General features: G+C 60.7%; 2 protein-coding genes across 3 annotated transcripts; both read left to right on the top strand.

Moving 5' to 3' along the window:
• The first annotated feature begins 1,580 nt into the window (after nucleotides 1–1,580).
• Nucleotides 1,581–9,111, top strand: LOC123939748. 2 transcript variants are annotated; one of them, XR_006817964.1, is made up of 3 exons: nucleotides 1,581–1,992; nucleotides 3,957–4,380; nucleotides 8,773–9,111. XR_006817964.1 is itself a non-coding variant. In XM_046001568.1 (2 exons), exons 1-2 carry the CDS (start codon nucleotides 4,050–4,052, stop codon nucleotides 4,796–4,798), a joined length of 645 nt encoding a protein of 214 aa, XP_045857524.1. In that variant the 5' UTR covers nucleotides 3,986–4,049; the 3' UTR covers nucleotides 4,799–4,899. The 2 variants fall into 2 exon arrangements, 1 of the variants encoding a protein (XP_045857524.1); XM_046001568.1 differs by lacking the exons at nucleotides 1,581–1,992; nucleotides 8,773–9,111 and adding an exon at nucleotides 4,485–4,899 and having other exon boundaries at nucleotides 3,986–4,380.
• A 1,276-nt stretch (nucleotides 9,112–10,387) lies between these two features.
• Nucleotides 10,388–21,882, top strand: SUMO3 (small ubiquitin like modifier 3). The gene is made up of 4 exons (XM_046001707.1): nucleotides 10,388–10,518; nucleotides 15,178–15,306; nucleotides 18,614–18,685; nucleotides 20,626–21,882. The coding sequence occupies exons 1-4, from the start codon at nucleotides 10,498–10,500 to the stop codon at nucleotides 20,701–20,703; spliced, it is 300 nt and encodes a 99-aa protein (XP_045857663.1). The 5' UTR covers nucleotides 10,388–10,497; the 3' UTR covers nucleotides 20,704–21,882.
• Nucleotides 21,883–22,176: the final 294 nt, after the last annotated feature.

Raw genomic sequence — 22,176 nt, 5'->3', positions numbered from 1 at the left:
ACATCTGTCACCCCAGCTGCAACTGTGGGCAGATGGCCGCGCATCTGGAGGCCCCAAGCCTGGAGATGTTCACCGGCTGGCAGGGCTTTCCTCCCCGGGGCCTAGTAGCCAGGGGTCCCTGGGGCCCTTGGGGTGCTGCACCCCTGCCGGCAGGCAGCCCAGCCTCCGCAATGCCACCAGCAGGAACTGGCTGCTGGGCCTGGGAGTGCACCCCACCCTCACCCGGGGCCTCTCTGGCCCGGCCAGGGTCAGCCGCTGCGGCATCCGAACAGCTCCGCACGTCCTCTGGAAAGCGCTGGAGGACGCTGGGCTGGAGGTCCCGCCCCGCCCCCCGTGCACAGAGTAGACACGACCCTGCCGGGAAATGCCAGGGGAGCGGCTCGGCCACAACCTACCTGATGTGGTGGGGTTTCTGCCCCCCAGAGCTGAAGAATGCCGTTTGCCCTGGTCTTGGAGCAGTGGTCCCATTGTTTGAACCCTGGATGCTAAGAACGGTTGCTCGCTATAGATAAATCACTTTTTTTTTTTAAGATTCTATTTATTTACTTGAGAGAGGGAGAGCGTGTGCGTGCACCTGGTGGGGGGAGGGGCAGAGGGAGAAGCAGGCTCCCCGCAGAGCAGGGGACCCATCACCGGACTTGAACCCAGGATGCTGGGATGGAGACCTGAGCCAAAGGCAGGTGCTTGACCAACAGAGCCCCCCAGGCGCCCCGCTGGTCGGCCCAACCACCTGTACCCCACGTCCTCGCGTGGAAGTCCTCGCATCGGCAGGGTCTCTGGTCTCCGCCTCCCGACCCAGGAACCTTGTCTTTCTTGGGTTTCAGTAGGAGCCACTGTTCTTGTTCTACTTCTGAGTGACCCACATTTGGTAAAATGAAGTCCCGGCGTCTCTCAGGCGGGGGGCCGAGGTTCGGGATTTTCCATAGGCCTCCTGATGCCGGACTTCGTACCCCTGATAACAGCATTGCCTGTTTCCTTGTTTTCAGCTTTTTGACGCAGTCATGGGGGCCACCTCAGGCTACTCAAGACGGTCTTTGACTCTCGTGTTTACACGGCAGGGGGTGGGGAAGGGGTGCTGCCAGCTGGGGGCCGCGCCGGGGCAAAAATGGGGACCCAGGGGACCTAATCAGAAGAGGGAGTAACTCAGCATAAAGAATTGTTAACCAGGCATAAGGTATAGGTAACTTGGTATGAAGAAAAGTTAAACCTTGGGGCACCTGGGGGGCCCTCTGTCGGTCAAGCGTTTGCCTTCGGCTCAGGTCATGATCCCGGGGTCCTGGGATCGAGTCCCGCATCGGGCTCCCTGCTTCTCCCTCCTCGTCTGCCGTCCTCCACCCCCGACCCCATGCTCATTCTCTCTCAATCTCTCCAATAAATAAAATCTTTTAAAAAAATTTTTTTTAAAAAGAATAAAAAAGAATAGTTAAGCCAGTGTGAAGAACTGTTGAGGAGGCAGAAAGAAGAGTTAACTAGACCTGAAAAATATTAACTTGGTGTAGAGAATCGTTAACCAGGCATAAGGCGCATTTCATCTGCTCACCGTAGGGCTGCTAACTTGGCGCCTGACAGGCGGGGAGAAGGTGGGCAGGACCCTGGCTGGGTAGGGCTCCTTGCCCCGTGACCGTGGCTTCTCAGGAGCCCAGGCTTCTGGGTGCAGACTGCTGCGTGCTCGCCTCTGCTCTCCCTGCGGCCTCTTCCCCAGCCTGGCCGGACGGACATCTTTAAACTGCAAGCTTCGTGGAGGGACCACTCAAACCTCACACAGCTCCCACCACACGGAGAACAAGGCTCGCGCCCTTGGACGGCCTGGAAAGCCTCCGTGGTTTCCTCCACCTGCATCTCCCACTCCTCCTTCAGCACTCGAGCCCCTTTGGTGACCGTAACACGCCAGCTCCGCTGGGCCTCAGCCCTCCCCTGCTTGCTCCCGGGAGCTCCAGAAGCACATCCTCAGGCATCCGGGCAGCTCCAACCCCAGTCCCTCCCTCCACTCGGGTGCGTACACTTTCCCTGGCCGCCTACCTGAAGAAATGCCCGGTGCTGGAACCTGTCCCCTGACTCAGATCTACTGTCCTGCTCTTTTGGCCACCAAATGTAGCAGGGTTTGACAGGAGAAGTGGGGTCAGTAGGATATGTCTCTGTCTACCCGCCTATCTGCCCATACATTCACCCTCCACCCATCATCTTCCATCCACCCACCCACCCATCCATCCATCCATCCACCCACCTACCCATCCACCCACCCGTCCACACATCCATCCACCCATCCACACATCCATCCTTCCATCCACCCACCCATCCATCCACCCATCCATCCATCCACCCATCCATCCACCCATCCATCCCCCCATCCACCCATCATCTTCCATCCACCCACCCATCCATCCATCCATCCCCCATCCACCCATCCACACATCCATCCACCCGTCCACACATCCATCCACCCATCCACACATCCATCCTTCCATCCACCCACCCATCCATCCACCCACCCATCCATCCATCCCCCCATCCACCCATCATCTTCCATCCACCCACCCATCCATCCATCCATCCCCCATCCATCCACCCATCCATCCATCCACCCGTCCACACATCCATCCACCCATCCACACATCCATCCTTCCATCCACCCACCCATCCATCCACCCATCCATCCATCCACCCATCCATCCACCCATCCATCCCCCCATCCACCCATCATCTTCCATCCACCCACCCATCCATCCATCCATCCCCCATCCACCCGTCCACACATCCATCCACCCGTCCACACATCCATTCACCCATCCACACATCCATCCTTCCATCCACGCACCCATCCATCCACCCATCCATCCATCCACCCATCCACCACCCACCCATCCATCCATCCAACCACCCACCCACCCACCCACCCATCCATCCACCCACCCATCCACCCACCCACCCACTCACCCATCCACCCACCCACCCAACCGCCCACCCACCCACCCGCCCACCCACCCATCCACCCACCCGCCCACCCACCCATCCACCCACCCACCCACCCATCCAACCACCCACCCACCCATCCATCCATCCACCCACCCATCCATCCACCCACCCACCCATCCATCCATCCACCCACCCAACCACCCACCCAACCATCCATCCTTCCATCCATCCATCCATCCATCCATCCATCCATCCATCCATCCACCCACCCACCCACCTACCCACCCAACCATCCATCCACCCACCCACCCACTCACCCATCCATCCATCCACCCACCCACCCACCCAACCATCCATCCACCCACCCATCCATCCATCCATCCATCCATCCACCCATTCATCCTTCCATCCACCCAACCAACCACCCAACCATCCATCCTTCCATCCATCCATCCATCCATCCATCCATCCATCCATCCACCCATCCACCCATCCAACCACCCAACCACCCACCCAACCATCCATCCTTCCATCCATCCATCCATCCATCCATCCATCCATCCTTCCTTCCATCCATCCATCCACCCACCCATCCATCCACACATCCATCCCCCATCCATTCACTCACCCACCTACCCACCCATCCATCCATTCATTCCACAAATTTTTTTTTTCATGAAGAAATTTTGTATTTTTATGTAGATAAACATCAGTTTTCCTTTATGGCTTTTTCAGTGGTTGTATTTGGCCTTTCTTCATTCCAAAATTATGAGCATACATTGTCTATGTTTTTTTCTAGTGCCTTAAAAAAAATTTTTTTTTAAGTAGGCTCCACGCCCAGCATGGAACCCATGGTGTGGCCTGAACTTACAACCCTGAGATCAAGACCTGAGCTGAGATTTGAGAGTCAGACGCTTAACCGATGGAGCCACCCAGGCGCTCCTGGTGCCTTTTTAATTTTGATTTGCCATCAGAGTTTTCCATCTTTCTGGAATTTTCATTGGTGCAGGTGTAAAAGATGAACCCAATTGTATGTTTTGCAGGGGCTCCCCAGTCTCTCAGCCTGACTCAGTGAAGGGCCTGAAAGAAGCCTCTCTTGGACTTGCGTCCACTGGAGATGCGCATTCCTGCTTCAGATGTGTCCCAAGAACCCTAGGAGAGGGGAGAGGGACGTATGTGCCACGGCCTGGTGGGAGGGACAGGCCTGGACACGAGCATCCCTCTGTGGTGGCGCCTGCCACCGTCTGCCCGCAGGAGCCTGGGGGGAGAAAACGGCTCTGCCTGTGGCCCTCACCTCCATGTTGCCCCCATGGAAGCTGCTCCGGCGGGTCCCGAGTCCCCGGTACAGCTGGGGCCAGCAGGACAATGCTCATCTTGGGCACTTCATGCCGGTAGAGGGTCTCCAGGACCTTCCAGGCCTGGGCAGGAACAAAGACAGAGTCTGGCTGCGCAATTGCAGGCTTCCAGGTAAGCAGGGACTTGCTGGGTGGGAGCGGGTTGTGGGGAGAGGACGAGGCTGGTTCCCAGATCAGAAGAGCCCCATCCGGATGGCCAGCTTGTGTCTCCTGTAGGCATGACCAGGTTCACATGCGGAGTCTCCCGGAGCATCACTGGGCTCTCTCTCCCAGCCCATTTCAAGGATGACATACCCGAGAAAAGGAGCTCTGGGGTGGGGCGGGGTCAGAGGCCACGAGCAGGTGACCCAGGTGTGGGCGTCTGGGCGGGGGGCTGTCCTAAGGCGCTTCTGGCACTGGCATGTTATGACCAACTGGACTGCGAGGGACAGCGGGTGGTGCCCGAGGGTGGACCCTTGGGGCCCCGTGGCCCAGCTGATGGTCTGAGGACCGGGCACTGCGGCGAGAACTGTTGGGCTATGGGCACATGACCTGGCCGTTGGGCTGTTGAGTCTCAGCTCTCTAGAACGACGCCAGCACCAGCTGGAGGCACTGGGTGTCCACGCCCGTGTCACCTGCCTGTGGCCTCTGGTCCCGTCTCTCCGGGGAGGTCCGTGACTGAGCGTGGGGTCTGCACTTCTCCCCAGCCCAGGGTCCAGGCCGGAGTCCCAGTGACGATGAGCTCCAGGGGCCGACCGGCAGGTGGCGTGGGCCATACCCGAGTCCCGGCAGGCCTGCCCTTCACTGTCCTTCGGGCCACACCGCATGGCTGGCGTGGCTTTAGGACAGCCTGTTTGCATCAGACCAAGCAGACGGTTCCTGAATTTGCTTTGGTGAGCCTGGCTGGGAGAGGAAAAGGCTCCCCCTTGAAAAGCCAGAGCGGTGTGCGTGTGGGCTCCTCTCGGGGTCTGTGGTCCCGTAGGTGGGCTGTGGAGGGACTCGGGGAGCCCCAAGGTTGAGGCTCCATTTCAGCTCTTTGATCGCACTTCCCCAGCATCTCAGAGCTGGAAAGACTGACCCCTGCCTGGGGGTGGGGGGTGGGGATGCTCCTGACCCTGGGCCTGGAGGTGGGACGTCGGCCTGCGGGACCTTGGAGCCTCTGTGGTGCTGGGCCTGGGCTTGTTCCCGACCTGCCACCCCATTCCTCGCGACCCCAAGATGCACGTGCACTTGCAGACTGGTGGGTCAGACGCTTGTGCTGGGCAGCCTGGGCAGGGAGCCCCGCCCCCCCCCCCCCCCCCCCCGCCCAGCAAGGACCTGATTTCAAGGGGGAGAATGGCCGTCAGCAGAGGGCGAAGTGTTCCTCCCAACGGCGAGAGACGGTCTCTGTGTGGTTCTTCTCCTGGGACCTGCCCGAAGGCGCACAAGGCGTCCGTGTGGCAGGGTCTGCTGGTGACAGGCCCAGGGCGGGCAGCTCCAGGCGCCTCTCCAGAGTGGCAGCCTGAAGGAGGCTCCCACACGTGGGGGAGAGCAGCACAGCACATGTGGACCAGGTCACCTCCGAAGTCCACAGAGGCCCCCGAGTGCAGCCCCACCTTCGCGGTGCTCAGTGCATGGTGACCGTCCTCCCTGCAGGGACACTCCGACACGTCCCTGGCAGCCAGATCCCCAGGAAGGCACCCCTGTGGCTGCCCCTGAGTGGGGAAGGGTTGAGCCGCTGCCTCGGGGAGCACAGGTGCCAGAAAGCCTCCTGCCCACTCCTGTCCCCATCCAGCCTAAGGAGCTCAGGGTGATGTCACCGGTCCCTCTGCCCTGTAACCATGGAAACCCTGAGGACAGAGTGGAGACATTCCGCATCCCCACCGCGGGAGGGAAAGGCTTCGGAGTGCGTTTGCCGGCAGGAGTCGGGGACACGGGCACAGCTGGGTCGCTGCTGTGGGCATCACTGCCCCGTAGGCGTCGGACGGCCCACAGCGGTTCTCCGGGCGCACCCGGCTCCGGGGCAGCCAGAGCAGTGGGGTGCGTGGGTGTGCTCGGCTGCCGCGACGACCTCCCACGGCCAGGAGGATTTAAACGTCCGCGTCTAAACGACAGTGGTGGAGGTGTGGGCCAGCCGTTTGTCCCCTGTCCTCGCATGGCCTCCCCTCTGTGCCCACCTCTCTTCTGCAGGACCCCAGTCACCCTGGGTCAGCGCCCATCCAGCCTTTTTTTTTTTAAAGATTTTATTTATTTATGAGAGAGAGAGAGAGAGATGGGAACAGACTCTGCAGGGCGTGGAGCCCCACGTGGGGCTCAATCCAAAGCCCCTGAGAGCCAGGCAGGAGCCGAAATTAAGAGCCCCGGCGCCCCCTATCGGCCCTTTCTACAACCACAGCCAGTGAGGGGACCCTCTGGGGCCCCTGGTTCCCACTAGGCCCTGTGGGCTGGATTCAGGGCAAGGCCCTTCTCCTCTGACCCGTAGGCCTCCGTGGCTGGCTGGGGTCTCCACAGAGCCAGGATAGAAGGCTCCAGAAGTTCAGGGAGCTCCCTTTGCTCCGGGACCCCGCGACCCTTGAAAATGGCCACGGGTCCGTCTGGGAAAGGCCTGGGGGCCAATTCACGGTCTCTGCATGTGCCTGAATGACAGGGTCCATCCTTACCAGCCCTAGCACCTGGCGAGGGGGCCAGGAGTCCCCGTTGGGATTCCATCCAACAGACCTAGAACTGGCCTCTGGTGGCTTCACTGTGTGTTGGTTCCCTTCCGAGGGTCCCTGTGATCAACGAGCCTTCACGACCCCCACGGCTCACAGAATTCCGGTTCCCTCTCCGCCTGGGTGACGTACTGTGGCATCTGGCACCCACCGCCCGGGACCACGTTGTCCCCACCGAGAGCAGTGGCCCAGTTCCATCCTGCAGGGCTCCCTGCGACTTCTGAGCCGCGCGGTGCCTGCAGTGTCCTCACAGTGGCTGAGGGCACGTGGCGGGCTGCCCGTGACAGACCCGCTCCAGCTTCCCACCCGGAGCCGCGGGCTCACCCCGCACACCCACACTGGCGGTTCTCTGCGTGGCCTGAGAAATTTTTAAGCCCACCGATGCCGGAGCCTGTCTCCAGATTTCATGGGGCCACGAGCACTTGTCCCCAAATGTTCCCCATGATTCGGACGCGTGGCCGAAGCGGAGGACCACGGGCTGGAGGCTTGCTCCTCGGGCCATGGCCACGTTTCGGCAGACTGTCCTCACTGTCCTCTGGCTGGCGCCGTATCCGCGACAGGTGCGCTGCCCTTCCGGCTGCCGCGCGTGGGTCCCTGCCTGCCTTCGGGACGTGTTGTTCTGTTTGCGGTCCACCAGCGGGGGACAGGTGTGCCTGCTGCAGGCATAAATCCCGGCTGGGTCTCCTGAATTCGGATCCAAGCCGTGGTCTCTTTATGGTTAGAAAACCCGTAGCCGCAGGTCATGATCTCAGGGTCCTGTGATCGAGTCCCACATCGGGCTCTCTGCTCAGCAGGGAGCCTGTTTCCCTCTCACTCTCTCTGCCTGCCTCTCTGCCTACTTGTGATCTCTCTCTGTCAAATAAATAAATAAAATCTTTAAAAAAAAAATTAAAAAAAAAGAAAACCCGTAGCCGTTACTTTTGCAAACCTTTCTCCTTCCCCTTCTCTCTTCTGTGTCTCCAGTCATGCACGTCGGGCCGTTTGAAATGATTTATTCCAGCACTTTCATCTGCTCGGTTCTCTTGGTTCCCGTTTCCCCTCTTTTAGTCTGGGTGGTTTCTCGACTCTTCGAGAAGCTCCTGGATTCTCTCCTGTCCGTGTCTTCTGCGCTCATGAGCCCGCAGAAGTCCTTCTTCATCGGCGCTCTTGTCTCCAGCGTCCCCCTTCCCGGTCTCCGTCTCCGGGCTGGGAAGTCCCACCTTTGCCTTCACGCTGCTGACCTTTTCCACCAGAGCCTGGACACAACGCCGGCCAGACCATCCTAGCTTCTGCGTCTCTCCGGATCTGGATTTTCCTCTCTGGATTGTGGGTTTCTTCCTTTGTGTGTGTGTCTTGGAATCGTTGACTAAACGACAGATGCCATCTACAGGACCACAGAGACCGAGCCGACCGGCATTTCTACCCAGAAATGGATGCTCCTCTCCCAGGGGGTTGAGTCTGGGGCCTGGGAGGTGACTGGGTCGGGGTTTTGTGGTACTGGTTTCTTCAGTGTGTCCACGGACACACATTCCGCCGGCGTTGCCCAGCGCTGAGGGGGAGGCTGGTTTGCTGGAGTTTCTCAGTGTCCCTGCTCCACCTTCGGGTCCAGGCTTCCCCGTGTTTCCCCACCTCGGGGAGAGCGAGGGTCTCTCTCCCTGAGATGGAGCACGGGCCCCCAGCTTACTTCTTGCTGTTGGCTGTCTTGGTGTGGGCGTGCGTTTGTGTGTCTGCGTGTGTGTGTGCATGTGGTGGGGGCAGGTGGACATTCTGTTGCCCTGGTCCAGCCCTACCTTTTGGCAGGCCTCGTGTCCTTGGATCTGGGTGGACTTTTACAGGGACCCCCGTTTCCTCTTCAGGGACAGACCTCCAGAGGGCCAGGCCCAGGATGTAGGCCGAGTGAGGACAACGAAGGGACACCTTCAACGACTTTAAGGTCAGATCCCGAGACCTGGGAAAGTATCTTCCTGAACCGATTAGAGGGGCCTGGACTTAGGGATGGCAAAGCTGCAATCCCAGCTCTGCGATAGTTTGAGAAAAGCAGTGTTTCTGGAGGTTTCCCAGCTTCTCATTTTCAGACCGGTTGATGACGGTTCCAGCCTTCTGCATCCCAGGGCACAACCCTGCCCTGCATGATTTCTTACGACTTCATGACGTTCTCTGAGAGACCTAATATGGAATTAATGGTGTTATTCAGATTCTGCGTGTGCTGAGTTTCTGCCGTGTCGTGTGCGTTCGGAAACATCAGGAAGGCGGGCACAACTCAGCCTCCCGCACCCATCCCCCAGCGCCCCCGCCAGGAGCTTGGCTCCCAGTCACCAGGCTCGGGAGGGACTGGTAAGAGGGAAGTGGAGGCAGCTGAGACGGAAGCCCGGCTCCAGCCGGAGACAAGTAGCCAGGCCGGGCAGGCCTAGCACAGGGCTCCGTCCCCCCTCCGGCGCCCTCGTGGGGGGTGCAGGCTCTGGCGTTCCCGTGGGCGCGCAGAGTGAACACGTGCAAGCTGTCGCTAGTAGACAGGTGCGCCCGCCTCTGACCACCTTCCTCCACCTGCGGTTGCTCCCGACAGGACATGAGGCTCCTCACGAGGGCCAGTGGAGCCTTTTCCAGGAGTGGGGCTGCCTTCTGAGGCAACTCATGCACCGGGTCCCCTGTGCCCACCACAGATGGCTCACCACACTGGCCTTCGTTTCCTTTTGCTCTGAAAACCGCACCCCCCCCACCAGTGGGTGTGCCCAGGCTTGGCTGGCAGAGCCCAAGTCGGCAAGGGACGAGGTCTGTGGACTGGGGCATCAAGAAGGTGGACAGGCCCTTCTCAGTCCCTAAGATAACATGCCCATCTTTGTCCCTGCCCCTTACCTATGAGCACTCCTCTTCCCTGGGTGCCCCTGGGCCCCTCCCGTCCCCCACTTCCCCTTCCCTGTGTGCCTCTGGGTCCCTGAGCAGCCCCTGGTCCTACTCACAGCCCCAGGGCTCTTGGTGCCCTGAGTGTCTCTGACCCTGTTCCCCCCCTCACCCCTTTGGTGTCCGGAGCAGCCGCCCCTGCGTGGGGTTCCTTGGCGCCCTCACCGCCCCCTTCCCGTGTGCACCCCCGGGCCCCTCGGTGCCCTGTGCACCCCCTGAATATTTGCCCCCCCCCCGCCCTTCGGTGTCCTGAGCGCCCCCTGGCACTGCATGTGGCCTCCCCACCCTGCCCCCGGGGCCCTCCCTGCCCTGAGCACCCCCTTGTATATTTGCCCCCCCCGCCCCGCCCCGGGCCCTTCGGTGTCCTGAGCGCCCCGGGTCGCTTGGCGCCCTGAGCGCCCCCGCTGTCGGGCCCACCGGATGGCGCCGGCCCGCCCCGTGACGCATTTCCAACCACCAGGAGCCTCGGCCCAGTCGAGCGCGCGCCCGACACCCGGGGCGCGCGCCTCGTGCACGCGCGCCGCCACGTGACCTCACGGCAGCCAACCGGCGCGGAGGGATTTGGGGGGCAAAGCGCGGCCCCGCGAGCAGTTGCGGCGGGAGAGCGGCGGGCGGAGAGCGTGACTCGCCCGCTCCGGCGCTGCCTGCTTCCCCGCCGCCGCCTCCCGCCGCCGCGCGCAGCCATGTCCGAGGAGAAGCCCAAGGTAAGGGCCGGCGGGTGCGGGCCGGGGCCCCGGGGTCGGCCCGCGCCCGCGCCGTCGCTGCCGCCCCCCAACCCCGGTCCGACCCGGCCCGGCCCGCCCCGGGCGCCCTCCGCGACCTCGGGGTGTGGGGGCTAGGCGGCGTCTGCGGGGCTTCCCCGCGCCCTGGGCCTCCCGCCCCTCCCCCCGCACGCCCTCCCCTCCCCCTCCGGCCCGGCTCCGCCCCGGCCCCGGCCCCGCCCCACCCAGGCTCCGCCCCCGCGGCGCGCCTCGCCCCACAGAGGCTCCGCCCGACGGCCCGGGTCCCGCCCCTCGGCCAGGCCCCGCCCCGCCGCTCCGGGGAGCCCCGCTGGGGCGGACGTGGGACGCCGTGCAGAGGCAGCCCCTGCCCGGACCCTCCCCGTCGGGGCGCTTCCTGCCGGGACCCGCCGTCTCCGGGACCCCCTGGCCACCTCCGGAGTCACCCACCGTCTCCCCCCACCAGCCCTGTGCTGGGACCTGGCCCTGGCTTCGCCGTTGCCCGCACCGTCAGGTTCTCCCCGGGCCGCGCCTCTCCCAGACCTCGCTGGGACCTGCCGGCCGCTGCGCCCCCGCCCCCGCCCCCGCGGGCCGCGTATCCCCGGGCGGCGTCCGCGCGCGCCCCGCTCTGCCCTCGCAGGGCGCCGAGAGGGTGCACGCCGGGTCCTCGCGGGAGCCCGCCGCCAGCCGGGCCTGCTGCGCCCCCGGTGTCCGCGCAGCTCCCCGCCGCGTCTTCCGGTGGGCGCCCCCACCCCCCGTCCGCGCGTCCCACCGGGGTGGACCGGGTGTGCGCCACCGCCCCGGGACATTTTCCGTGCGCGCTCGTGCCTCCCCGTCGCCTCCACGTCGCTGCCCTCCAGTGCGCGCCCCTCCCCAACCCCTCCCGTGGCACCCTCCAGTGCGCCCCACCCCGTCGCTGCCCTGCGGTGCGCGCGTCCCCTTACCCATCCCGTTCTCCAGTGTGCGCCCCTCCCCCCACATCACCTGCGCATCGCTGCGCTCCTGGTGTCCAGGTCATTGGCCCCCCTGGCGTCCTCCAGTGTGCGCCCCCTCCCCCGCGCCCCCTCCCTATCATGTCCCCCGGATTTGTGCTCCTCCATCCTTTCCGGCTCCCTGTGAGTTCCTCACTTAGGTGCTGTGTCGGTTCTTAGTGAAGTCTGAGTTACGGGAACTGCTCGTGTCAAAAACAAGCGTTTGAGGCTTTTGGTCTGCGCTGTTGGGGTCCATCGTTTTTGCCCAAGCAGAACATCCGCTGAGGTGGGTGCTGCCCGTAGGCTCCTGATTCCGGAGTCCCTGTGCCTCTGGGCCTCCGTGCACACAGCAGGCAGGGGCTGGGGTGCAGCGGACACTCGTGGAGCCCAGGGCCCTGCCCCCGTCCCGGCCATGTGCAGGCTGGCACCGTGCCCACTGGCACATCAGAGAAGGCCGCGCTCCAGAGCCGCTGCCTCGCGGCAGAGGCAGGTGAAGCCCGGCCTTTTACTGATTTCCCATCTCGGGTTGATTGCTTGCCGGGGCAAATAGAAATGCCTTTAGGGTTTTCCGCGTGGGTACCTCTCACTGAAGTTCCAGAACCGCAGGACAGCTCCAGCCCTCCTGACTTAGTGTCCTCAGACTCTGCTGCTACGTGGCCAGCTTCCCTGTGCCGGGCAGGATAACCTCGTTTGCGCTGCTTCTGAACTGAGGAAAGCCTGTGCCTCCCAGGCCTGGAGAGAGGATGGGGGTGCACTTGTGGGCCATCGTGGTGCTGGCAAGAAAACCTGGGGGGTCAGCTGGAAAAACAGTGTCTGCTCCTTTGGATAGCTGATGCAGAGGGTGACCTTGGTGATCTGTGATCATTGTTTCTTTTTTCTTTTTACTGCGGGTTTACCAGGAATTCACCAGGGGTCTGGGACAGGCCGTTTGTTCTTGGTATCCTTCCCTTAGGGAGAGCAGCTTGTGATGTTCCCTGCCCGCACCAGCCTGAAGTGTCCTCCCTAATTCTGCTACCTTCCTGCACTGGCCTGCAGCCGCTGCCCTGTGTGACTGTTTGCTCTGCGTTCTAGTCCCTGTGTCTGTCTTGACACTTTCATATCTTTTCGTTAAAAAAGCAAATGCATTCTCCACGCACGTGTGAAAGAACAGAGTTGGACCCTTACCTCACACCGTATACAAAAAGCAATTCAGATGGATCAGGGACCAAAACGTAAGACCCAAGGCAATGAAGGTGTTAGGAGAGAATGTAGGACAGTGGACTTCACAGTGATTTCCTGGATAGGAAACCAGAGGACCAGCCACAAGGGAAAACAGCAACGCGACTCCTCGAGAACGAGACATTTTGTGCATCGAGAGACACCGTCCCCGGAATCAGTAGCCACCTGCAGAGGGGGAGATGTTGGCAAATCACGGGTCTGATCGTGGATTAATATCCAGAATACGGAGGGCACTCCTCACACTCAAGAGCGAAAAAGAACTTTATTCAGAATTGGACAAAGCTCTCCAGCAGACATCTCTCGAGATGAAGGTACACAAATGGCCACCGAGCCCGTCGGCTACGCTCAGTGTCACGAATAGAGAAACGCGAATCAGAACCAGCGATGGGGGTGGCTGCTCTCCGACGTCAGAAACAGCCCCCTGCTGAGCCCGCGCAGGGCGGGCACGTCCAATGGTGCAGTCACCGCAGAGTGAGTATGGGTGTTCCTACAAGAATTAAAAATAGAATCACCATACGGAGCCACGATCCTCCTGGGTGTTTGCCCCAAAGAATGGAAAGCGGGGTCTCCAAGAGATACTTGTCCCCCCAAGCTCACGGCAGCATTATTCGTAACCGCTACAACATGGAAGTAACCCAGGGGTCTGTGGACGGATGAATACAGAGGAACGGACACGGGAAACATGGCCCATCCCTGTGGCGGAAGGACGTCAACACGGGCCCCTGCCGCACCGGGTTTGAGCCTAGAGGACATCCTGCCAAGTGAAATAAGCCGGTCCCAAAAGGACAAACACTGTGTGATCCACTCTCATGCGATGCCCAGAGGGGATGGAATCACAGAGACACAGAATGGGGCGCTGGGCAGAGGGGAGTTAGGGTTCAATGGGCACCGAGTCCCAGTTCTGCCGCGAGAACAAGGTTCTGGAGGTGGGTGCGGTGAAGGTCGGAGGACGTCACATCTGCGTGTAATACCAGCCAGAAGCCGTTAGATGGTGGGTTTTATGTTACGTGTATTTTTTTTTTTAATTTATTTGACAGAGGGAGAGAGAACACAGCAGGGGGAGCGGCGGGCAGAGGGAGAGGAAGAAGCAGGCTCTCCGCTGAGCAGGGAGCCGATGCGGGGCTCGATCCCTGGACCCCAGGATCATGACCTGAGCCGAAGGCAGACGCTTCAGCACTGAGCCACGCAGGCACCTCTGTTATGTGTATTTTAACAGCAAAAATTGAAAAAAAAAGTCCTGTCTCTAAACGGATGTAAGTGTGGTGGCCTGCGTTGGATCCTGGAAGAGAGGAAGGCCGCTGGGAAACCTGGGGAGATGGCAGAGAAGTGCATTCCGTCTGCACTGAGGCCGTGAGCTCTGGGCTCCCAGGGGCACAGATGGAGATGGCGCGGGGGCGTTCACGCGAGGAAGCCTGGCGAGGGGCGCGTGCGGTTCCAGCTCTTTTCTGTAAATGTTCAATTATTCCGAAATAAAACCTTGATTTGGAAAAAAAAAAAAAAAAGCCTGACAAATGCATCCTTCATCTCTGGGGGATGCGTGCCCAGCTCCACCCTGGCCGTGGGTCAGTGAGCACCCCACGTGCAGGGCCCGGTTGGGCACCGCGGAGTCTGCGTTCCGGAGAGGGAGGGTATCAGGGTGCCCGCATGCCTGCCCTGGCCCTGCCCACAGGGTGCCCCAGCGGGTCCGCCTTCTGCGGCGCTGCTGGAGTCCTGCCTCGGGGGCTGCTGCTCGTCCAGCCCTACGTGTCCCTGGGAGCCCAGGCGCAGGGCCCTGCAGGAGGGAAGGGGAGGCAGCCGCGGGGGTGGGACAGATGGGGCCCATCCTGCAGGACGCGCAGGAGCCAGACGGGGTGTGTGCGGCGCGAGGACGGCGAACACAGTTCACATCGGGCTTGATTTTCAAAGGGCCCCGGGCCAGCTTTCTCATTTTGCTCAAAATAAAGGACTCCTGTCTTCCCAGAGTAGTGAGATGGCCCGGTGCCTGCAGGACCCGCCGTGGGCACGCCGGAGAGGGGTGCGGCCGGTGGGGTGACCCCTACCCCCAGAACACGGCCGCTGCCCTCGAGCTCATGTCATGGGCGGTGCTTGTCTCGTTTGTCGTGGTGGTCCGTGGAAGTGTGGGCGCGGTCCTGGGAAGTGTGCGCACGCTGGGATGTTGGAAAGTCCTCCTACAGCAAAGATGGGTTGTGGGTTTTTCCCAGCGTCATTAAGCAGATTCTGTCCTTTAAGCTCATAACCTGTGAATTCTGTCGACTTGTGTAGACGTTGGGAGCGTCCTGTGCAGAGATGAAGCGGTTGTGCGAGGGACTCGGGGCTGCCGGAGAAGGACGGGCTGCTCCTGAAGCCGTCCACCCAGCGGGTCCCACCCGCGGCCCGTGAGCATGGTGGCCGTGCGGGGGCCCCGGTGCGGGGGGCTGGGGCCGGTGCTGAGACGCGGTCTCGCGTGTGCTTGCAGGAGGGCGTGAAGACCGAGAACGACCACATCAACCTCAAGGTGGCGGGGCAGGACGGCTCCGTGGTCCAGTTCAAAATCAAGAGACACACCCCGCTGAGCAAGCTGATGAAGGCGTACTGCGAGCGGCAGGTGCGTCCTCCGTGCCGTGGCGGGGCTCCCACGCTGAGCTGGGGCTCCGTGGCAGCAGGCGGTGCCCCCTGCTCCCAGCTTCGCTGTCCTGGATGCGCGTGTGCATGTGTGCACGAATGTGTGTGCATGAGCGCGTGCGTGGGTGTATGTGTGTGCACGAGGGCATTCCTGGAAGTGAGTGCACGAGCATGGCGTACATGTGTACGAGTGCGTGTGCATGCGTGCACGTGGGTGCGTGTGTCTGTGCACGCGCACGCTCGCCCCTGGCTGGCTGTGTCCTCCTGCTCCTGGTGGTGTCTCATCAGGCGGCGTGTCAGCCCTTTCACAGCCGGGTCCCACTGCCTGCTCCCCCCAGTCGGGCGTGTGTGGCCGTGTCCGTCAGGGGCACAGTTGCAGAGTCGTGGACACGTGTGCTTCCGTTGTTACTTCTTGCAGTGGCTGGAGCGTGTGCGTGGAGACACGGCCCTGCTCACGGTCGGGTTTGCGGAGAACCCTTGATTCCTCCCTTGGCTTCAGGCGCCAGCAGCCGTGGGCGGGGTCTCCAGCGCCCTCCCGCAGTGACGGCCTCGCCCTCTGCTGTTGGTGTTGCGGTCACTGGCCCACACACGTCACTGTTTTGAAGCTCGCAGTCCTTGGTTCTCATTCACACACAGGGACCTGACACCCTCCACATCCCTCCCCGCGGGGGCTTCTGTCCACATCGCTCTGCGGTGCGGGACGCGGGCTCTTGGACCAGGTCCTGCCCGGCCTCTCCACGATGCCCTGGTCCTCTTAGCGGGAGGCAGCTGTGTCTGAACACTCTGGAAATCCTGCTGGCCTGTTCCCATTCTTGGCTCTGCGGATGGTGGCCTTGGGACCTGTTGTTACACAAAACGCTTTGGGCTCACAGTGTGCCTTCCTCGTGTCCCTCCCCACCTTCCAGATCTGGTCTCAGAGGCCGTCCCCGCGTGTGGTTTTCTGGGTGATCATGGTGAACTCATCACCTGTATTGTCCACCCGCTGCCCCGGGGGCCCGTCCCTGCAGTCTCCTGTCCCTCCCTTCCTGCCCCGCTGTCCCGGTGGCCGGGCCGTCCTCGCAGAGCCCCCTCAGGATGCTTCTGGAGATGGTTTTGGCCCCCGTCCTGTGTATTTTCTGGATTAATCTTCCTCTGTTTGGGCAGAGCATGACTTCTGGCATCTAGCTGTGGGAGGTTTACAGAGCGCAGCGTCTCCGAGACGGTGTGTCTGAAGGTGACCGACTTTTTGTAAACCTCAGCCTGTCATCATCGGCTGCACGTTCTCACCACGTCGACTTCTCCCCGTGTTGGCGTAGCAAGTGCAGTGACATTCCAGTTCTCTGTCCTTTGATGTAACTTTGCTCTTCTCTGAGAGATTTTGAGACCTTATTCTGTGTCCTGAAACGTCACTGCCATGGCTTGAAGGGCGTGGTTGTACCATTCACTTTCCTGGTGCGTTCGTTCTTTCTTTCTTTCCTTATTTGACAGATCACAAGTAGGCAGAGGGGGGTGGGGAAGCAGGCTCCCCATTGAACAGAGAGCCTGATGCGGGGCTCGATCCCAGGACCCTGAGAACATGACCTGAGCCGAAGGCAGAGGCTTAACCCACTGAGCCACCCAGGCGACCCTCTGCGTTTTTTCTTTTTCTTTCTTTCTTTCTTTCTTTTTGTTTTTAGAGTAATCAGTACACCAGTCATGGGGCTTGAACTCGTCACCCTGAGATCAGGAGTCGCGGGCTTCACTGTGGAGCCGGCCAGGCGCCCCTCCGTGTAGAAACTTGTTTTTAGTTCAGGAAACGTGGCTGACGTTGGTTCCTTGAGGATGATGCACTCTCCCGTCCTGTCCCCTGTGTTCGGGACGCCCCTGCATCTTGGAGTTCTCTCTTCTGGACCAGTCGGTCACTCAGGAGTGTTTCTGCCCACCTGGCTTTGGGCTTGGTGCTTGATGCCGTTGGTTTTCTTCCTGGGAGGTTCTTCTGACTTCGTGCTCCCATCTTTCTTGGGCTGGCTGGCCTCTGCCGTGATTTCTAGTTTCCAAACGCGCTTCGTTCTTCCTTGTTCTCCGAGGGTTGCTTTTTCCCAGCAGTGACTGTCTCTAGGATTTCCAGGGTCTGTGTCCTCCGGGCCCTCCCTGCCGGTGCCTGCGGACCCGTTCCTTCCTCGCTGGTGGAATGGCCCGCACATCGGAGGCTTGCTTTCCGTCTCTGAGCCCGTGGTTTGCTGCTCATATCTATGAGTGAGGCCCAAGAGCTGGCGAGAAGCCACATGCACAGAGCCCAGACGCCACGGTGGGGTGGCCTGCCAGCACTGGGCGCGCGGGGGGTGCCTTGCAGGTGTCATGACCTGTGAGCCATTAAATTTCCCGGAAGCAGACCTCCCCACCGCCCGTCTGCGTCCTGGGCGTCCGCTGGACGGGCAGTTGGGGCTCGGCCGGTGGCTGGCCTCCACACTGGCTGCTGTCACTTGTCCCTGGTGTCCTGAGCCCAGGGCTCGGAGCCCATCTCTCCGGAAAGTACATCTTTTGCCCGGGGAAGGGCGGTGCCTGGCCGCTTGGGGCAGGGGGACCCCCAAGTTGGGGGTCTGGAAGGACCTTTCTTGTGCCAGTTTTCAGGCAGTCCTGGAGCGTTCGCTGTGAGCAGCCCTGGGCCTCTGGGGTCCGTGTCCTGTTGCCCCACTCACACCTGACCTTGGGGTCTAGTATCCACGGCCATGCAGCGCCCTGCGGGTGGCCACGTCTGCGTCTGCTGGTCCCTCCCCTCTCCTGTTCTCTGTGTCCCTGTGCTTCATGCCTTGGGTTTTGGGTCAGATGCTTCAGGAGGGAGCAGAGATGCAGTTTTCAGTCCTGCTCTTCGGTTGGGGAGGAATCAGAGTTGCTTCTTGGGAGGGCTCTTTGTCTCCCCGCCGCACTTGCCCTGGCCTCCGGCGCAGCAGTCTGCGTGGGCTCCTCCCCGGCGGGGCCTGCTGTCCAGCCTGCTTCCCGCTCCCACGCAGCCCTGTGACGGCCACCCGACCCTTCTCTCTGGGACCTTCTTAAAGGCAGGGGCCCCAGCCGTGTGAGCTTCTGGTCGCTTCTGGGGGGAAGTGGGGGCTGGGCAGGGTGCGACCCCGGGGGCTGGAAGGTGTGAGAGCCGGGGCTTCTGGAATGTCCGTGCCATGCATCCCACAGTGTGGGTCGTCCCGCGGGCTCGTTCTATAATCGCGTGGGGCGTAAGGCTGTATGTTCTGAATCCTGATGTTTTGAGATAAACGTTTTCTTTTCTGGAATGAGTGTGTCACCTGGAAACACGAACGGTAACTGGTGTGTCTTTTCAGGGCTTGTCAATGAGGCAGATCCGATTCCGGTTTGACGGGCAGCCGATCAATGAGACAGACACCCCCGCGCAGGTGGGAAAGCCGGGGCCACCACGGGGCTGGGGCGGGGTGGGGCTCCCGTCTCCACTGTGCCGGGGGGGGGGGCTTGTCTGAGCACTGCTGGGCGGCCTCACGCACGATATGATACCTGCCGTTTCTTAATGATTTTAATCAGTTAGTTAAGTTTTATTTATTTATTTATTTTTTATTTTTTTATTTTTTAAAGATTTTATTTATTTATTTGACAGAGAGAGATCACAAGTAGGCAGAGAGGCAGGCAGAGAGAGAGGAGGAAGCAGGCTCCCTGCTGAGCAGAGAGCCCGATGCGGGGCTCGATCCCAGGACCCTGAGATCATGACCTGAGCCGAAGGCAGCGGCTTAATCCACTGAGCCACCCAGGCGCCCCAGTTAGTTAAGTTTTAAATTTGGGGTTCGCTTTTCAGAGGAGACAAGTTGGACGTCGTCCCCCGTGCTGGCGGATGGCACGGAGGACGGGGTACCGCTGCCCGCACCCCTGCCCCTCTCCCAGCGCCTGCGCCTTGTCCGGGGCGCTGGCCTGGCCGCTCGGTGGCCGCCCAATCTTGCACCTTCCAGTGCTGAGCCCGGGGTGGGGCTGGGCGGCGAGACCGGCGCAGACGGCGTCACCCATCGTGCGGGCTCACTCCCGGGGCCCACGCACCCCTCCCGTTACCGCGTGGCACACCGCAGCGGGAGGGCTGTGGGCCTGGAGAGAGGGCGCTGAGGGTGGGGTGCTGCTGCCGCTGCCAGCTGGGGACCCTGTGATCCAGAGCCCCTGATCGTCTTGGAGTCTCCGTCTTCTCTGTGAAGCGAGACGATAACTGTTTTTGGTCCTGGTTGTGAGACTCAGGCGGATGGGGCCACGCGACTGGACCGCCGAGCGAGGGGCCGTGCATGCCACTCGGGGAGGTCTCGCACCGCTCACCTGGGGTGCTGGGCCGTGGGGGGCTCCCGCGGGCTGGGGGGCTGGGGGAGCACCCTGGCTGTCCTGCCTGTCATTCTGGCCGCCACTGGGGCCCGAGCTGGGGAGGGGCCCTGCTGTCTCGGCCCCGCTCCTCTGCCCTTGGGAGAGCGTCCCTGGGGAGCATCGGAGCTTCCAGCCTCCGCAGACTCTGAGTGGGGGAGATCGGGGTAGACGTGGGAGCACCCCGGGCCGGGAGAGAAGAGCCAGCGGCAAGACACGTCTGCCTCAGCAGTGCTCTCTTGCTCTTAGCAGACCCTCCTCGTGGCATGTGGCTCTGGGGTCCACAGGCGTGACGGGCACCGCTTGTTAGACGCTCCTAAGTGGGATGGGATTGGGGGTCACGGGCAGTCAAGACTTGAGACGCTTGTTTAGTTTTTAATGAGACTTAGTTTGCTTTCTGAAGACTTCATTATTTTTTTAAATTATTTTATGTTATTTATTTATTTGACAGAGAGAGAGAGATATCACAAGTAGGCAGAGAGGCAGGCAGAGAGAGAGGGGGAAGCAGGCTCCCCGCGGAGCAGAGAGTCCGATGTGGGGCTCGATCCCAGGACCCTGGGATCATGACTTGAGCTGAAGGCAGAGGCTTAACCCACTGATCCACCGAGGCGCCCCTGAAACTTCATTATTTTTAAGCGATCTGTACACACAACGTGGGGCTTGAACTTACAACCCTAAGATCACACGTCCCGCTCCCTTCTGACTGAGCCAGGCCGGTGCCCTCAGAGGCTTAGTTTTTCTAAGTCCTTAGTTTTGAACATCTTTTGTGAGTTCTGTGGGGGAAAGCTTGGGGGATGAGTAGGGCTCACGGGAAGTGTGCAGCCGGGCATCTGTCCCCGTGCGACACGCACAGATGTGGCCAGGCTGGACGGTGTCCTCTCAGGGGAGGAAGACTGCGCGGTGAGCCTGTGTATTTGCTCGGGAGGGCGCTCGGCATTCCTGGGATGGTGAAGAAACTAACCACTCTCCCCTCTCACCGCACCCCCCGCAGCTGGAGATGGAGGACGAAGACACCATCGATGTGTTCCAGCAGCAGACGGGAGGCTCGCCCGAGAGCGGCTGTGTCTAAGGGCGCCCCGCTACAGGGACTGTCCCCACCGTGTCATCGTCCTTGCGTTTGCTGTTGAATAGTGAACGAGAGACCGTGCCCATCACAAAGGAGTCTGCGGAAACCCAAGGACGGTCACCAAAACTACTTCCCTCTCTTTTGACATTTGGCGAGGGCAGCTCAGAACTGTGTGCAGGGAGAGCCCGCGGCTGGAATCGGGCCGGTGGCACTTGTCTCTGTTGGGGTTAAATGTGTTCTGAGGGTTTGGGTGTTTGTTTTTGCTTTCATTTTTGTCCTTTCTCCCCTCCAGTTTTGCCCCCCGACCTGTGGTCTGAATGTCCACTTGTGGTCTAGGTGGGGACCGGCCCGCAGGGGTGGCCTCCCCACCCCACTGCTTGTTGGAGAGCTCACAGCACCGCGGTGGGGGCGCTTCTGTTGGACAAGTTTGGGGGCAGCTTGGGGAAGGGAGACAAATTTCCCTATTTCGTGTAGGCATAGGTTTTTTAAATGCTGAGAAGTATTGCGTTTCAGGATACGGTAAAGTTGAAGGGAAGATACTGAAATGCTTTTTAAAAGGTGAAAAGGAAATAAGCAGGTCCTGGGCATGGGCACGCGCTGCCTGGTGCCTGGGGCTGCAGAGACAGGCCTTTCCCCTTCCTAGAGAAGAAAGTCACCCCCACGGGTCTCCCTTGGTCACAGGGCCCTGGCCTCACGTTTCTCTCCTCTGAGTAATTATGGTCTCTCTAAAGGAAGCAGGATTCAGTACTGCTGGTGTGCCCTTGTTTTCGTGTGAAAGACCTGCTTCCGGGTGTATCATCCATGAAGCCCGTGGAAAGGCGACTCCATGTCGCCCCAACGACGTGGGCTACGCTGCTTTCCAAACTGGTGTGGGACGTGCGCTTTAGTACGTGATCTCGGTTCTGTGAGGTTTTGGGATCTGCACCAATTAAACGGATAGTTTTCCTCCTGTCTTTGTGTATGGACCCAGCGCTGCCTTGTTCTAGTCACCGAGCGTGACCGTGACTGTCATCTCTTGCTTGCCTGAAATCTCGCTGAAGGTGTTTGCATTTCCTTTGTGTCCTGCTCTTTGGGCGTGGGGGTGGGGGGTGTCTGCTGGCTCTGTTCTGTTTGTTCACCGGTTTGTACATTATTTGTTGTCCTTTGCTACTGTAAACAGTAAATATAGTTTGGTATTCTGTCTCCGGGCTTGTAATAAGTACTGCATTTGGCCTTGGGCCGTGCTGTCACAGTGCCCCATCCCTATGGACCATTCAGGGAGGCCCCTGGCATCTTCAGGCTAGTTGGTGAAAAGGGAGTGTTCACCTGACGGCCACCCTCTGCACCCTGGCAGGTCACACATGCCAGTCCTGGCTGTCCCCCTCCTTCCTCACGAGCTCTCCCAGCCTGTGGCTGGGAACTGGCATCATGACACCTTTCCTCTCCAGAGCGTCACCTGGATGGATGGGGACGTAAGTTTGGGCTTCCCTGGTTGTT

Source organism: Meles meles, chromosome 4 (assembly GCF_922984935.1).
Source record: "Meles meles chromosome 4, mMelMel3.1 paternal haplotype, whole genome shotgun sequence".
Lineage (NCBI taxonomy): Eukaryota > Metazoa > Chordata > Mammalia > Carnivora > Mustelidae > Meles > Meles meles.
The sequence above is the reverse complement of the archived record's forward strand: the minus strand, read 5'-3'. Positions and strand labels throughout refer to the sequence as shown.